We start from the raw sequence: 16,104 nt of genomic DNA, 5'->3' as shown, positions 1-16,104 counted from the left end.
AATCCGCGCGCGGCTGACTGGAAACCGGCTGGAAGGGGGAGGGGGCGTTGACGTGCGCGTGCGCTTTTGACCTACTAGCGAGCGCGCGTACGCGGAGTGATGTGTACTCTGAATCGAGATTTAATCGATCCTGGTTGATCTGTGATATAAACAAGAATGTATGGTTTCTACTGTACACGTGGCAGTCAGTACACAAAACATCAATTTTGTTTTGTTTACATAGTATCACCTTGATATGAATAAATTCCACCTTTCTATGTGTATGTTGCTGTTGGTTGCTTTGTTTTTTCATTGAATTCAAGAATTAATCTACAATTTGTGAGGACAGCTAATACTGAGGCAAACCGAATTGACCTATCTTAACTTTGCTACTGCGTCTGTACATCAGTTATTACGGCTGTAAACTGCAGACAGCATGGCAGCCTCCATAAAGACCGTTTGTGTTACATAGGAGCAGTTCTGTAATTTTACCAAGGAGCTTGATCTATCTGCAAATATCACGCCACTCTGCCAGCAACTTAAAATCAAACAAAAGTCGTCACCTGCCGAAACTGTAAGTACCTTTTTTAACACTTCATATTATTTGTGTGTTGCGATGGACCCACACATGGGACAGTAAAAGTCTGTGTTCGCGTCTCGTTTAAAGTAAAATGGAGAACGACCCCACTAAAGCTATACCCTGCTGTGGAAATGTAGTACATCGGCACCTAAAATATACACAGAAGTGATTTGATCCAAATGTCATGGCTTCAGAGTGCTGCTCCACCGGAAATCTGTGTTTTAAGAGCAAATAAACATAAGATGAAGGTTCAGACACTTGTGTCCTAAGCAACAGTGGCTGAAATGACTTGAATTCATGTAAACTTCAGTGGATTTGTATCTGATTAATAATAAAAGAACATTTAATTTGAAAATGCTGGCAGTAATTCTGGTAATCTAATTAAAGGGGCTCTCCACTAATATCATAGTTGAGGGACTCACAAGAGGGAGATTTTAGAAAGAAAAGTTCTAATTGAAGCAGGGCCAAGAATATGATGGCTCAAGCTTCAGAAAGGCTCAAGCCTACATTTCCCATAATGCAAACAGTACCACCTGTCTTTAGACTCCTGATGACCTCATGCTCCCATGAAGAAGGTCATCATGTCCACATTTCTGAACATGTGACCCTCCCTCCACAGGTGTGCATCTCACATGTTGACAAAGAAGCTTCCCCCCCTGCAGAGTTTCCTGGTGCTGGTCTCCAGACAAGCCAGTCACCTTGCCCAACAGCACTATGATGTCATTGTTGTGGGCGGTGGTCACGCAGGCACCGAGGCGGCGGCGGCAGCAGCTAGAGTGGGTGCTCAGACACTCCTGGTGTCACAGAAGATACACACCATCGGTAAGAGGAGGGTCCTCATTAAAGAGATTTACAAAGAGCAAATTTTCCTCTTAGTGCAGTCTGACCATATAGATAAATCTTTTGTGCCAAGGTTTTGGTGATATATTAGTGAACAATTTGATTGAGACAGTTGTTTTCTTCCTAGGTGCCCTGTCCTGTAACCCATCTCTGGGAGGAGTAGGGAAGGGCCAGCTTGTGAAGGAGGTAGATGCTTTGGACGGGCTGTGTGGCCGAGCAGGAGACTGGGCAGGGATCCATTTCTCCATCCTGAATCGTAGTAAAGGTCCCGCTGTGTGGGGCCCGAGGGCCCAGCTAGACCGCCAGCGCTACCGTGAATTTATCCAGGTACGCAGACGTAAAGGGGGGTTGAATTTTCTGTGGTTTGGTTTAAAAGATTTTATGTCTGTAAATGAATTAAAGACATGTTATTGACTATGTCTCCACCTGCTGTCACTCATTCAGTCCGAGCTGCTGTCCACTCCCAGGCTGACGGTGTTGGAGGGCTCAGTGGAGGAGCTGCTGGTAACCAAACCGAACCCAGAGGATCCTGGATGCCACAGAGTCACTGGGATACGTTTGGGTAGGGGAGCAAATGAGAGCGATTTGCCAATGTTTACCTTTCTATCCTACTATTATAATTAAGGTTTAAATGAAACTTTGAAGCCAAGACATTCTTCTAAATCATGGCTCGTCAATGTACTGTCCACTGTGGTCAGTGGAGTAAAATGTGTCCTAATTAAATTCTAAATATCAGACATTTGTTTCAGATAGTCTGAAGTTTGTTTGATATCTGATATCAATCTCAGACAAATGCACACATTTTCCAATATAAGTTGGTTGTTGCTGGAAAAAGTAGTCTGGCATTCAATTCCTGATTTTGCACTTCTTTCGATGTCTTCTCAGTGAATGGAAGCCACCCGATCACAGCCAGCTCTGTGGTTCTCACCACTGGTACCTTCTTGTCTGGCTCCCTCTTCATGGGCCAAAGCACGTCCCCAGGGGGTCGGATTGGAGATGCCCCATTTAGTGCTGGGCTGTCCCAGACGCTGAGGGAGAGGCTGGGGCTGCGGATAGGCAGGCTGAGGACTGGTACCCCTCCCAGGATTGTGAAGGACTCAGTTGACCTGTCCCTGGCTGTCCTTCACCCGGCTGACAGCAATCCAACTCCGTTCAGCTTCCTCAACACACACACACGCTGCAAGGTAAAGTTTACATAACGGGCTCTTTCCAAGTGCTAATTTCTAACTTTGAAAGCTGCAAATATTTATATTTCAGAAGCTGTAACCTCCAAATGATTAGTAGTGTTACTTCATATGTGACAAAAAGGATTAATCAAATATAAAAATTTGTCACCTTCAAAAGTGTAATCATCAAAAATAGTTGCATTAATTGATTAACCAAAAGTTTTTATTAACGCTGTTGTTAAGGGAAAAGCTTCATCATTTCGATAATATAAAGATTTAAGGACTTCTATATAATGTGCTTTAATAATTTCTAATTAATGAATGCTTTATTTTGAAATACTTCTTAAGCCTGAAGAGCAGCTTCCGTGCCACCTGACCCACACTACCCCTGGTGTAGAGAGAGTGGTCAGGGAGAGTCTTCATCTCAACTGTCACATACAGCAAGACACCAAGGGTCCCCGGTACACACACACACACGATAAAAATATTAATATATAAATGTTAGACATTGTACACGCTGTGTTCTGAATGTCAAAGGTAGTGACTCGCGTCGTCTCTCACAGGTACTGCCCCTCCATCGAGTCGCGAGTTCTTCGTTTTCCTGGCCGAAGGCACCAGGTGTGGCTGGAGCCCGAGGGGATGACCTCTGAACTGTTGTACCCTCAGGGCCTGTCCATGACCATGCCCCCTGACATGCAGCTCCGCCTCATCCGAGAAATCCCCGCCATGCACAGAGCAGAGATCCACACACCTGGTACGCCTGAATCCAGTTTGTTTGCCTTCAGTTGATGGATCTGACAGTAAAGTGTTGCCTGAATGTTTCTTAACTTTGGGGGCTTTTCCAGGTTACGGTGTGCAGTATGACTTTGTGTGTCCCACTCAGCTGAGCCCCGCCCTGCAGGTAAAAAGCACCCAAGGGCTTTTTCTGGCCGGTCAGATCAACGGAACAACAGGTTACGAGGAGGCTGCTGCACAGGTAGCACACGATTTAGCAATTATTGTGGGTGTGATAATTTGCCTTTTTCGCTGGATTGCTCTTCTACACGCTGTCACATAGAATACACACAGACAGACAGACACACACACACACACACACACACACTGGTGGACGCATAGACCAGCCTGTAAACCCATAGACCACCAGTTAGACCAGTTACAGATGTCTGAATCACTGCCATCATCTATGATTTGCTCAGCGACTCAGCTGGGTCTGGTGTGGTCATTGATGGCTATTTCAACAGGCTGAGTATGATTATCAGGCTTTGGCAAGTTGTGCTGTTTTTCCTCTATTATTTGTTCATTATTTATCCCAAGTTTTAGTCCTCTGCTTCTGACCAGCAGTGTATTCTCATGTCAGTAGTTAATGCAGAATTAATAAGGTGTATTATTTTTCCGATCATGCAACAGCTCGTTTAACCCCTCAGTCACATCTGAATTGAATGGAAGGCATTATCTAAACATTAGGTGCAACACATAGTTGCTGTTTGCATCTCTTGTGTGGGGAGGGGTAGATTTCTCTTCCTCATTCAGTATTGGGGATCTAGTTTGTGTACTAATCACACCCACACCCTCCTCTATATTTACACAAGTACTTGTTTGCATAACAAATGACACTCTCGTACCGCAAAAGACAAAAACAGGGACCAGTCAGACCTGAGCAATCATCTTGTTACTGCAGGGCCTGTGGGCGGGGGTGAACGCTGCCCGCTCGGCGCTCTCCATGCCCGCCGTGGCATTGTCTCGGACAGAGAGCTACATCGGGGTTCTCATCGATGATCTGGTGAGCCGAGGCGTCACAGAGCCCTACCGCATGTTCACCAGCCGGGCCGAGTTTCGAGCCTCTCTTAGGCCGGACAACGCTGACCTGCGCCTCACTCTGAAAGGTAGGCACAGTCTCGGGGATTAACTGTGATTTACAATGAAATGGCAGCAATTTCCGAGCCTATTGTTCCAACTGAGTGAAATAGAAGAGCATCTGTACCTCTGCTTTGGTTGTTGTGCATACATTGCTATAGAGTCTGTGCGTAAAATAGCTCCTGAAAGCCACTAATTCCTTAAAATATGAACATTTTATCAATACTGTCAAATACAGGATGCTATTGAAATATAGTCATTTTTTTGCTATTTAGTTTCAACATTTCAACATTGATGCCACTTGAAAAATACTGAAGTATAATGTAACATTACTTAAGCACAGTATACAGTACAGTAATACTGAAAAATAAATTGATTGTCACAGACACAAATCAGGATGTACAGCAATCTTTGGTCTCATGAGCTCTTGCTCTACTTTAGTTTTACTCTCCTCTCGTAAACATTTTCCTCTGTCAGGGTTTGAGGAGGTGGGATGTGTGTCCTCCTTACGTTACCAAGAGGCTGTGAGAGTCAGAGACAGTCTGCAGGATGCGCTGGCAGCCCTTCAGACTCTCACTCTCTCCAGCCACAGCTGGAAAAAAAAGCTGCCTGACATGGGTATGAGCGAGACCAAGAGCACCACACTGACGTGAGTGGCGTATACTTTGTTTTAAGATACCGTCAAAAGTATAGTCTGAGGTCGATTTGTGGTCCTGAGTCTTCTTCTTTCTTCAGTGGTATGGATGTGCTGCAGTACAAGGATGTGTCCTTTGAAAAGCTGGCGTCTGCTTTCCCAGAGTTCCTTTCACCTTACATGGAGTTCTCAGAAAGACTCAAGATAGAGGGTAATTGTAATTGTTGACTCTGTTATCCCTTTGCATTGCCCTAAATGCTATTTTGGTATCGTGTTCTTTTCAGCTGCTGTTATAGTTCATTTCCTCTCTTTAAAATATTTCTCGTTTTTCAGCTGTGTACAGGCCTCACTGTGACCTACAGAGGAAAGAGATTTTGAGAATTCAGAAGGAGGAGAACATGTCTCTCCCTCACGACATAGACTATTTCTCTCTGCCGGTGTCACTGTCAAAGGAAGTAAGAGAGATTTTGGACAGAGTTCGGCCCAGCACTGTGAGTCCGCTAATAATGTTTTGCTCTTTTTACCTAAAAATGGTTTAAAGAAAAAAATCAAGCCTATATTTTAGTCAGTTCTTGCCTAAATTAAAGTAACGTTTGTGCTGTTGCATATTAATTTGTTTTTATGTAACTAATACCATTCTTTATCCTTCAGCTGGGTGCTGCTACACGGTTGCAAGGTATCACTCCGGCCGCAATTGTCAATCTGCTACACTACGTGCACCACACCAGACAAAATGAGAGGCGAATGCACAGAAACCAATCACACCAAAAAGAGAAAAGAGAAGAGGAGCTGTGTGCAAGAAAAACATCTGTACTTCAGTGAAATGATGACTTGCAAAATGTCTTGTAAAAAATGTATTTATTCCTGAGAATGTACAAAAGAATAAATTACGGTGTTTTAGCATTTTGATGTTTTACTTGAATGGACAACTCTTTATATTATACAAAAAAAGCTTCGCAAAATAGCATGACATAGTAAAAAATCATTCATATAAGACTAGACAAGCAATTGAAACTTCAAAGGTGTCCTAACTGCTCTACTGTCAGCGACCAGCTACCTAGTGAAGAATTCTAATCCTGTTAGTAACATTACTGTGAACAGCATTAAACTCCATGTGACCTTCTCAGTGCCGTTAACAACAATGTGCCCGTCCAGCTCAGCTGTGCCTCTAGTGAAGAAACCAAATGGAAACTTCCAGCTAGGCTGAGGTGAGCCCCTAGGGGGTTCTGGGTAAATTGTAGTGTCGACAAACGTCACTTCGGTGGTTAGGATGATAGGGGACAACACAGGACACTGAAAAAAAATGACGAGAGGAGAGTTACTGGAATTTTTACTTAGAGGTGAAACTACATGTGTTGGACAGAAAAGAGGAATTTTTGGTGCAGGCCTCACAATGAAAGAGTATAATAGTATGTGCCTACTTTGACATTTTGACACTGGAAAAGGTATTTGGCTCCCAGGATGTAGTTCTGTGAAAGGTCTAACAGACCCTGGCGAGCCCACAGCACTCGGATGGAGAGAGAGTTGGGGAGGATGCAGCCTGATTCACATGTTTCCTGAGAAGGAAAAAAATAGATGACTGTGAATAGGAGGGACACAGGGTTATGGATACAAAACACTGGTCTTAACACCACTACATTCAGGACAGCAGAGCCAAAGTCCTCTTCAAGTGCTACTGTACACATCAGTAATTGTTAGATAATCCAAAATCATTAACACTCAGAATTCTTAAACTCTGTTTCTTAAATGTTAAAGATTCCTGATTCAGTTGTACCTGCGGGCTAACAGGACACTCCTGGGTGATAACTCTCGTCCAGTCCGGTTGGGAGCCCAAGTTCATGGCGATCACATCAGGAGTAGCAAGTCCCTGCAAGATCCCATAAACCTGGGAACGCAGCTCTGAACAGTCACTAGATTGGGAACTAAACAGCACAGGGAGTCAAAGGACACATAGAAATTCAACATGCTGCCACTACTCATCACCAGCTAAACATCAGTTAAAACTAGAGGTAATTACTGTGTAGGCTCACCTGAATGTGCAGCCAGCGATGGCATTGTGCGTGAAGAGGATGGGGGCCTGTCTGCTGGGCTCAGAGGAACACTCCCCACTCTGCGACACCCCCAGTGTGGTCAGCTAAGTCACTGTCAAGGAACTGTGATGCATGACTGACTCAGAGCTAGCTGGATAAATGACAATAAAACTAAAAGAGATGTTCATGTTTGAGAGGATACAGCCTTCACTTCTCCATCAAAGCGACCAATGACAGGAGATCCTGCTCTCAATCCGACTGCAGGGATCGGCCCTCCTGGAGTGGTGCTGGGTGCTGCCAGCTAGAAAGGAGAATGACATAAATCTGAATGTTTGAATCTGTAGCTCATTTACTGATTAAATGTGTGGCCGTAACAGTCTACCTGGAACTGCACAGAGTGCGTCTGCAACAGCAACTGATTTGGATCCACGTCAGCTAAGACCACGTTCACGGTTGCATACGTGAGTTCCCCTCTGCCTGTGTATCCTATGACAAACTCCACCTGTGGGAGGATCAGGAAAAGGAGGATTGAGTTTGAAAAAATTGTGATTTAGTGAACAACTGTGGAAGAAAAAAAATCTGAATTTTAATCTATTCACCTTTTTCACCACATTGACACAGGAGTTGTTTTGTTTGCTTGGTGTAGGCCAGTCTGACAGCGGCGTAACTGGGATCTGAAACAGTTAGTACAGCTCCATAGTTTGGATGAAAAACTTTGCATTAACTGCTTGGTAAAAGGGATTTCTTTTTTACTCATACTGTACCTCTACAGTCTGTTAACTCTGACACATATCTTTTTCTATGGATATTATTTCATTTTGTAGATACAGTATAAGGGATGTTGTTTCATTGTAAGACTTGTTCTTAGTAAGTTTATTTGCCTGATGACATGCAGGAGAAAATTGCTGCGTTGGCTGACTATTGATCAACTTGTACAGAGTAATGTTCTGCTAATGACATGTATGGCTTCGAGCTGTATGTGCAAACTATGGCTTACCAGAAAGTCTGACACTTGCGCCGTCTCGACTACTGGAATCTGTAATAAAAAATACTGACGTTAGCCCATCTGCTGTGAGATTCTCACCAGTAATCAGCTACATAAAAGCATTTTGTGCAGGCAGACTCGCTGACCTTGATCAGACTCAGGTCGGAGAAGTAGGAGCGAGCATTGAGATTTGGGTCTGTGGTGCATGACTGAGGAGTTAACATGCGGGTACAAGACAGAGACACAGACCTCAAGAACTCTGCAAGCAGAACAAAAGAGAAGGTGTTTAGAACAAAAGAGTTAAAATTGTCTATATGGTTGTGATTCACAAGGGACAATATACTACATATATAGCAGTGCGCTTACTGTTTATATTGTCTATTTTCATAAAAACACATCCAACCTATACAAAAGAAATTCACTTTGATCGTGGTCAACATTTGAGAAAAGGTTACAATCAATAAAACACTACAGTGAGTGTACTTTAGGGACTGTTGGAAATCCTTGAGGGAGATAAAGGGGCTGGCAAAATAGGATTGTTAACTGAGTGATTGACATGAGAAAGAGTGCTTATTCTGACAGGAGGAAGTCCCTGGCCCAAAACTTGCCTGGAGGTCTTTTTTTTTCAATTTGGTATGAACTTACTTGCAGGGTTGCGGTTGATACAGAATGCAGAAGCAGCAGCTCCTGGAGAGGGCTGACAAAGGAGACCCCGCACAGACGAGTTGGAGAAATATGTCTGGATGACATCATCCACCTACAAAAATGAGGAGGCTTTTCATTTCCACGCATTTCATGTATTAAAGCTACACTCTCCAGTTCAGTTTTAGTGCAGTCTAGCACCCTAAAATCTCAAAGGTGTATTACTAAAAATACTTATAGTTACACCATTGCGAGCAGAAAAACACCAAATCTGTTTACCCTGTAGAAATCTCTGCTATGGCTGCTGCTTGTGGGTGCTGGTGGTGAGAAGTGGTACGAGTCCCCTAAAGCCGGATACTGAGGTAGAGCTGGGAGGGACTGGGATGCATTATCTGTTGGGAAAGGTTTAACAAAAATTAAGATTTTCATATGTTGCAGTGATTCTCTTAGTGACAGCACTGAAGATTGTCAATTAATTTAAAGATTAATTATGCAAGGTTTTTAAATTAATATTTTCTAATTACTTCTTTGTACCTTCAGGCTGGACACAAAACAAGGAGTCAGTCACAGTGACAAGAGAGGACTCCACGTTTGCCCTGAACATCAGCCATTTCTCAATGCAAACTCCTGATCTGTAAAATAAGAGTTAAAACTCTTTTAAATGCTAGAAATGTGCGATCTATGTGCTGTATCTTTGGAGCACATGCAGGAGACTTACATGGCTTTCTGTTGACATCCGGTGAAGACTGTGCTCAAGTTCGCAATGCCACAATCAACTGTGTCACAACAGCAGGCAATGTCACAGAAATCAGGGGTTAAATCACAGAGACAACCTGTATAACAGACAGAAATGACTTGTGTTGGTCAGGACTACTTTATTTTTGTTTAAAATGACATAATGTGAGAAAGTTCACTGGTTTGATGGCTATGCCTTCAGTCAAATGATTTTAAATAATAAGCTATGTAATTTATATTTTAAATACATTACAAATGGTCAAAAATGTTTGTGACCATTAACCTTATATGAAAATGTTGCAAACTTTAATCAATACTAACATTAACTTTATGTTTTAATGCACATAAGGCAACCTGAGGAATGCAAGGTTATTATATTGAGAGATATTAAAAAGGACTGTGGCTTAAAACAAATAACACTGGAGTTTGATAGCCACAGATATACAATAACAAATTACGAAGACAAGTTCAAATCAAGTTCAGTTTCCTCAATCAGTGGAAGACAGTTTGATTGATCGCTGGCACCAGGCTTACTTTGCCTGAGAAGCAAAACACTGCTGAGGAGAGGATACAGGTAGCTGGACTGAGGGTTTCAGTTCAGCAGGCCACTTCCGATTACATGATAAATATCAAGAGGCAGGAGTAAGTTACCCTGTGAAGTCAGCACAGGTTGAGCGGTGGTTGCAGAGGGCGCTTCACTGACCACAGTGGGAGCTTCAGACACACTCAGCGTCGTGATAACGGAGTCCAGAGTGACCGCCTCAGCGGTGCCGACAGTGGCCGAGTCCAAGGCCGCTGTACCGCCCGGAGCAGGGGTCGCCGAGCTGAAAGGCTCCCCATTTGTAGGGCTGATATTATCAGTTGAAGTAACCCCCGATTCTGTTGCTGCGTTTGCCAAACGTCCACACAAGACGATAAATATCGGAACTGAACGACACCACTGACGGAAATTCATTTCGCCAGGGACATGGCGCTGTCAACAGTGCGAAGTCTAGCTAGCTAACCGTTATACTACATAGCTAGTGTTAACTTTGTAGTTAGCCGGAATTATCTCGTTAAACTCGCTCATTATAACTTAAGAGCCGTGAATAAATCCGATAAAAAACACAACGTTAAAACTGAATAAGCAATTCAGAAAAGCGTTTTCCTCGGATGAATTTCGCTAAATATGCTGCACATTTTCACACTGAAGAGCAAGCTTCTTGTTACTAGGGAAGTCGTCACGGTGACTTCCGTTTCTATGATGGAGCTACCGTAAAACCTGTAAAAGACAAGAAAGATTTTTCCTACAACTTCCTAAATATGTGTTGTCAGTCAGCATTTGGCTACCGGGACCGGAAATACCACTATCTAAAAAAAAAGAGAGAGAGAGAGATACAAGAGGGAACAGCAATCAAACAGAATAAGACAATGGAGAGGGGAAATAAAAGAAAGAGGTTGAAGGGGCCAGTTAGGACATTAGATTTTTTTCTCATATGGGTATTTTGTTTGAGGAGATTTACAAATATAACCTCTTTATTAAAATCCAATAACTCAGGCTCATTTTTCCATTTATACACCATGGGTCCTACTTTGTAACAGATACACCGACTCCTTGTATAGCTGAACTTGTTTTCTCTGAAAATATTTCTTTTCACTTGAATGGAACTCTAAAAATGAAGAATCTGGACTGCTGTTTATTTGTGTCAAAAAATCTGAGCAGAGAAAATTCTTCAAACTGGCTGTAAACTGGTTGTGTCCCATTAACCTCCACAAATGCTTAGAGCTAGGTGGTGAAAGGCTCCACCAGATCCACATATGGATCATTAATCTGACTTTATCTGAGGTAATGATTGAGCTGAGCCCTTTACGCTTTACTCTCATTTACCCCAGCGACTTGTCTCCAGAATATCAGCTTCAAATGCACAGTATGGCCACTAGCTTTTGTTAAAACTCCAAAGATATTTTGTGCATCTCAACCCACATGCATCTTCCAATAAGGTCTGACAGGTCAGGACATAAAAATCCAGTTCCTGCGATGGGTGAGCTGGAGCCATTAACCATAAAAGTCTCCCTCAGCACTAAAATGCCTGATTTACTTCTCCAGCCATTATTTCTCTACAGAAAATAGTCAGCTGTTCAATAATTCACTGAATAGCTGCTGCAAATGAAACTTGCTTTTCTGCTCCTGGACTCTGATTACTATGTGTACTTTGAAAAATGGTGAAAAAAAGCCTAATTGGTCTTGAGCTTGTGAACAGAAGCGTGGTTTAACCCTTTCAGTATGTACATATCCATTTACTCACATTAATGTCTTAGGTCTTAATCTTTTGAAGAAGTTTTCCCACAGGAGTCAGATTACCTGCTCTCTGTATTGTTTGCATAACCCACAAACATTGACAAGTTCATGCCAGGAGAGTGTAAGTAGATTGAATTACGTTCTGAATGTCATTTCACCTTTAGTCAACCGATAACTACTACTTGTGCAAAGCTTCTAGCAGGCAATGACAACATGAACAAATACGCTGATTTCTTGATTTAGCTGTTTTTATGCCTCCGCGCTGGCGATGGCTGTGGCCAGAGCCAACATGTTTCCAGGCTGTCTGCGTGCACATCCGTCCCATTCTCATGAGCACAGCATCTCAGGAACACCTTGAGGGAATTTCTTCAAACCTTCACAGATGTTCACCTGGACTCAAGGATGAATTTATTAGATTTTGATGGTCAAAGGTCACTGTGACTCCTTTTTGGTCACAACTGAAAAATTCACAACAAATGTCTCATAGGATAAAATGATGAAGCAATGACATTTTACATCCAAAAGGTCAACGGTCAACTTCACTGTTCTGCAAAAACACTTTTTCTGGGCCATTATTCATCACCATATCTCTGGAGCAGAAGGGCAGATTGTGACCATGTTTCACATTTGGTCAGATACTGAATTGGTGACACTAATCTTGAGCGTCCACCTTGAAACTGTGCTGATTGTAAAGATTTTTTGTGCTGCAGGGTTGAAGATGTGTGTGAAGCCTCCTCGTTTTACAATCTGTAGCTTCTTTACAGCAGTGTCCACATTTGAAGCATTTTAGTCCACCACAAGATCAATGGTTCAGCTGATATTGAGTTTCAGGTAATTGTTGTTGCACCATGTGATGAAGCTCTCTATCAGTCCTCTGCACTCCTCTGTAAAAATAGCCTCTAAGTGAAGACAGCATGTTTCTCACTGGAAATTGTTCACTGGAATCATACATGTCAAAATAGTGAGAGCCAAAAAATACATTTAGTACCTTTATTAAATTCTTCACTACAAATATGATGAGTCTGGACAGACATGGATGTAAACTGCAACTTGACTGGTTGGCGGACGCATACAACCATGAGCCAGTAATTCTAGTTAGTCATGAGATACTTAGTATGCTTCAGTGGCCATGATGAGATTAGCAGCACCCTGCAAGGTTACAGACTGCAGTGAATACCAATCAGAGGTGAACAAAATGTTCTTTGAGAGCTACGGCACACAACAAAAGAATTTTAGTTATATTCTTCGGTTTTGTTCCATGTCATTCATGAGGCGAGCCATATTTCCAGTGAAATTATGTTGCTTTTTCCAAGTTTGGATAACTGGGCTCATATTCATCGAACTGTCACTCTTAAAAGTGACACCTTGCCCTTAAAAGTGAGAGAGAGTTCAACAGATCTCGGAGTGGTTTTTAAAGAGATGCAGTATGGAGGGATTGCACAAACAATTATTGCAAAAAGAGAAAGAGATCTTGTCACGACGCATATTCAAATCAAGTGTAAATAATAAGCTAAACCAACCCTATTATCAATTATACATATTACTTTTGTTAGACCTCCCCTGCAAGTTAAATGCCCTCATCTGTGTTGAAGAAATTATTCTTGTCGATTTCAGAGTGCTAATTCTCTGAAGAATTACAATCAGATCTCTCTTACTTCATGCAGCATGGAAAATTTCTTTTACTGTTGCTAAAATTTACAGTTTTATGCTGTTAATGAAAAATACAGCATGGACTGTTTTTAAAATTCCTTTCACAATATTTTACTGTTAGTAAAAAAAACAGTCTTCACAAAATCTACAGTTAAATCACAACAAAATGTGCTTTGTGAATCAAGAACAGAGCTAAATCACTGTTTTTTCATCGTGTCATGACAAAAGTGAGAGATAAAAAATCCACAGCCTTTATTTTGCACTTTACTTCTTATTTTCATAAACTGCACATGCAGGACAGTTGCATGTTGAAAGTAGTGCAAACAAAACCAAAAAATACAGAGCCTTCTCTCTCAAAACCTTTGGCTTTTTGCTGAAAATGGTGCCACACATGGCACATGGCTCTGAAATACTCACATGCTATATCACAGTTCAGCTGCATCATGCATACATAAATTACAACAAAAACTTTCTGACATGTGTGCCCCTCATACTTGTCGTAATGTCAAAACATCTCAGCATGTAGCATTCAAACACTTGTGTAGGTTCAGAAACAGAACACAAATGGCTTTTACCCTATAACATGTAACATCTCGATATACTGATTGTATTGTCCAGCATTAAATCAGTGGCACAAATAATAAAGAGAAAGTTAAATTATCAAAACATGCTCTGTCATTATAATGCTGTCTGTCATGCCACCAGACATGTTACATCATGTTTAAATTTTAACTGTATGTTCAGGCTGTTATCCAATGATGGACTCTATTAAGTTTGCCTCTGCACTTTCTTTATGTTTTCTGGACAAATGAGAAGTAAATGTTGATACCACCTTAAATGTCTTATCACATTGCTTAAAAGGACATGCAACTACTTGTCCTTCTTTGATGTGCACTTCAAGGTGAGAATAAAACTCAGTCAAGGAATCACATTTGGCACTACAGAAGTCAACATGGCACGTCAGGTCCACCAGCATAATTAATCTGGGCTCAGTCCCGCATTCCTTATGATTTCTGTATAGACCTGCACACTTTCAAAAAGGTCCTTTTGTAATCAGGCATACAACACTGCAGGACGAAATTAGGAATGTTGCTGTGAATTTTCATATGTCTCACATAGGCCACTGGGGTGCTATAGGGATGTGAACAAATATGACAAGAAAACATTTTTGCAAATCAAACAGACTTGACTGTTATGGTTCAATAAATCATGAACAGCAGTTGCAAGACTGTGAAGGAGGAAAGAAAACAACAGCTCCTTTTGCCAGTTCACCTGACAGTTGCCTATTTCAATGTTTGAGGATTGATGAACAGGCAAGTAGCCCACTTACAATGATCAGTAGGACAGTGGTAAAATGGTCTGGTGTCTCTTTAAAAGCCCTGAAAAGAAGAAGAAGAGAGAATTTCTCCATTGTGAGTTAATAAAGTCTTATCTAATCTTATCTAAGAAGAACATTTAAGAAATATGAATGCTCTCTCGCTATGTTCCCCCTGCAGGAGCCCTCTGGTAATTACAACTACTCGTTATACTCAACATGAAACATAAAAAATAATTTAAAATAACGGTACTTAGCTGCTGTAACTAAAACCAACCATTTTAAACATGAGTAATGTTGTAATGTAATACAAGGCAAATATGCTCAGCTACCAAAATAAAACATTTTAAACCAAGAAAGAACAAAGGGAGACACGTTGCTAAACTCATACTCGATTGACCATTCCCTTAAAGAATTCCTCAATGAAGTATCTGTTCAGTGTTTCCCAACTGGCCCTATCGTTGTTATGTTATCTGTCAGTTGGCCCTCACCTAATGATCTAACAACTGTGGTACAGAGAATCTTAAAAGAGTTAACCTCTCACATCGTTCAGTCTCCATGCTCCCATTTCATAATGCAGGTTTCCTGCCAAATATTTTGAGTCTCAAGCCTGACTCAAACTCCCCCAGAGCCACAGAAAACATAATACCATTGTTTTCACTGGCTGAGTGGAGCTAACTGTTACAAGTAAACTGACCTTTGTGTGTAAAATAAGTGGAGTGCCCCTTTAAAAGCATGCAGATGTGAAGAAATAAATAAAAATAAATTAAATTAAATTAAATAATAAATACTACTCTGCTACTACTGCTGTGCTCCTACTAGTACTCCTACAGCTAATACAACTGCTACTCCTACCAATACTACTTCAATTACTCCTGCTTCTACCACTAATAATACCTAAATGAACAATATGCTACAATAAAAAAATCTATGCGATTGACATGTAGAATTAATGTAGAATTCATCTCTTTAAAGAAATGCTTGGAGCAAACGTGTGGAATTCTGTTCCCTTCTGCTTCTGCACATTTTATAGTTGTATGTGGAAAAACGAATGCACCCTGACCTCATTCACCCTTACTCTCTATGTTAAACTTTAATCTTCCCACAGTTGTTTTATTGTTTGATTGACTGCTGTTTCACTTACACTAGATAAGGCAAAACTCTGAGCTCCCAGATGTGATTGTGTGAAACTGCATAGATTTAAAGCAGGGTGTTGTACAAACGGGCAGCTTTTTTTGACTTAACCTGGGTAAATGAACAGGTCTTGAAAAATATTTCGTCCTTCAGCTACACAAGATGCTATTTCTTTGAATCCTTATTGCTATCTCTTTGTCTGAAGATACAAACTTTTGTCACTCAGTAAAGATTGTGTCTCACAAATGAAACAAACATACCACTAAGGACTATAAAACTGAA

General features: G+C 41.4%; 2 protein-coding genes across 2 annotated transcripts; one reads left to right on the top strand and one right to left on the bottom strand.

The window, feature by feature from the left end:
- Positions 1–416: 416 nt before the first annotated feature.
- Positions 417–5,950, top strand: mto1 (mitochondrial tRNA translation optimization 1). Its single transcript, XM_041962244.1, has 13 exons — positions 417–553; positions 1,179–1,381; positions 1,527–1,726; positions 1,844–1,961; positions 2,285–2,583; positions 2,914–3,026; positions 3,129–3,319; positions 3,411–3,541; positions 4,244–4,448; positions 4,897–5,068; positions 5,155–5,264; positions 5,387–5,544; positions 5,705–5,950. The coding sequence occupies exons 2-13, from the start codon at positions 1,192–1,194 to the stop codon at positions 5,873–5,875; spliced, it is 2,058 nt and encodes a 685-aa protein (XP_041818178.1). The 5' UTR covers positions 417–553; positions 1,179–1,191; the 3' UTR covers positions 5,876–5,950.
- Positions 5,913–10,617, bottom strand: LOC121624522 (tectonic-3-like). Its single transcript, XM_041962245.1, has 14 exons — positions 10,097–10,617; positions 9,429–9,543; positions 9,245–9,342; positions 8,990–9,102; positions 8,714–8,825; positions 8,215–8,327; positions 8,081–8,119; positions 7,683–7,757; positions 7,466–7,585; positions 7,286–7,384; positions 7,084–7,187; positions 6,828–6,975; positions 6,475–6,609; positions 5,913–6,346 (listed from the first exon to the last, which is right to left on the bottom strand). Exons 1-14 carry the CDS (start codon positions 10,398–10,400, stop codon positions 6,107–6,109), a joined length of 1,815 nt encoding a protein of 604 aa, XP_041818179.1. The 5' UTR covers positions 10,401–10,617; the 3' UTR covers positions 5,913–6,106.
- Between the last annotated feature and the right edge of the window lie 5,487 nt (positions 10,618–16,104).

The sequence above is a fragment of the Chelmon rostratus genome, chromosome 21 (assembly GCF_017976325.1).
Source record: "Chelmon rostratus isolate fCheRos1 chromosome 21, fCheRos1.pri, whole genome shotgun sequence".
NCBI classification, from domain to species: Eukaryota; Metazoa; Chordata; class Actinopteri; order Chaetodontiformes; family Chaetodontidae; genus Chelmon; species Chelmon rostratus.
This window is presented reverse-complemented; position numbering and strand designations above follow the sequence as displayed.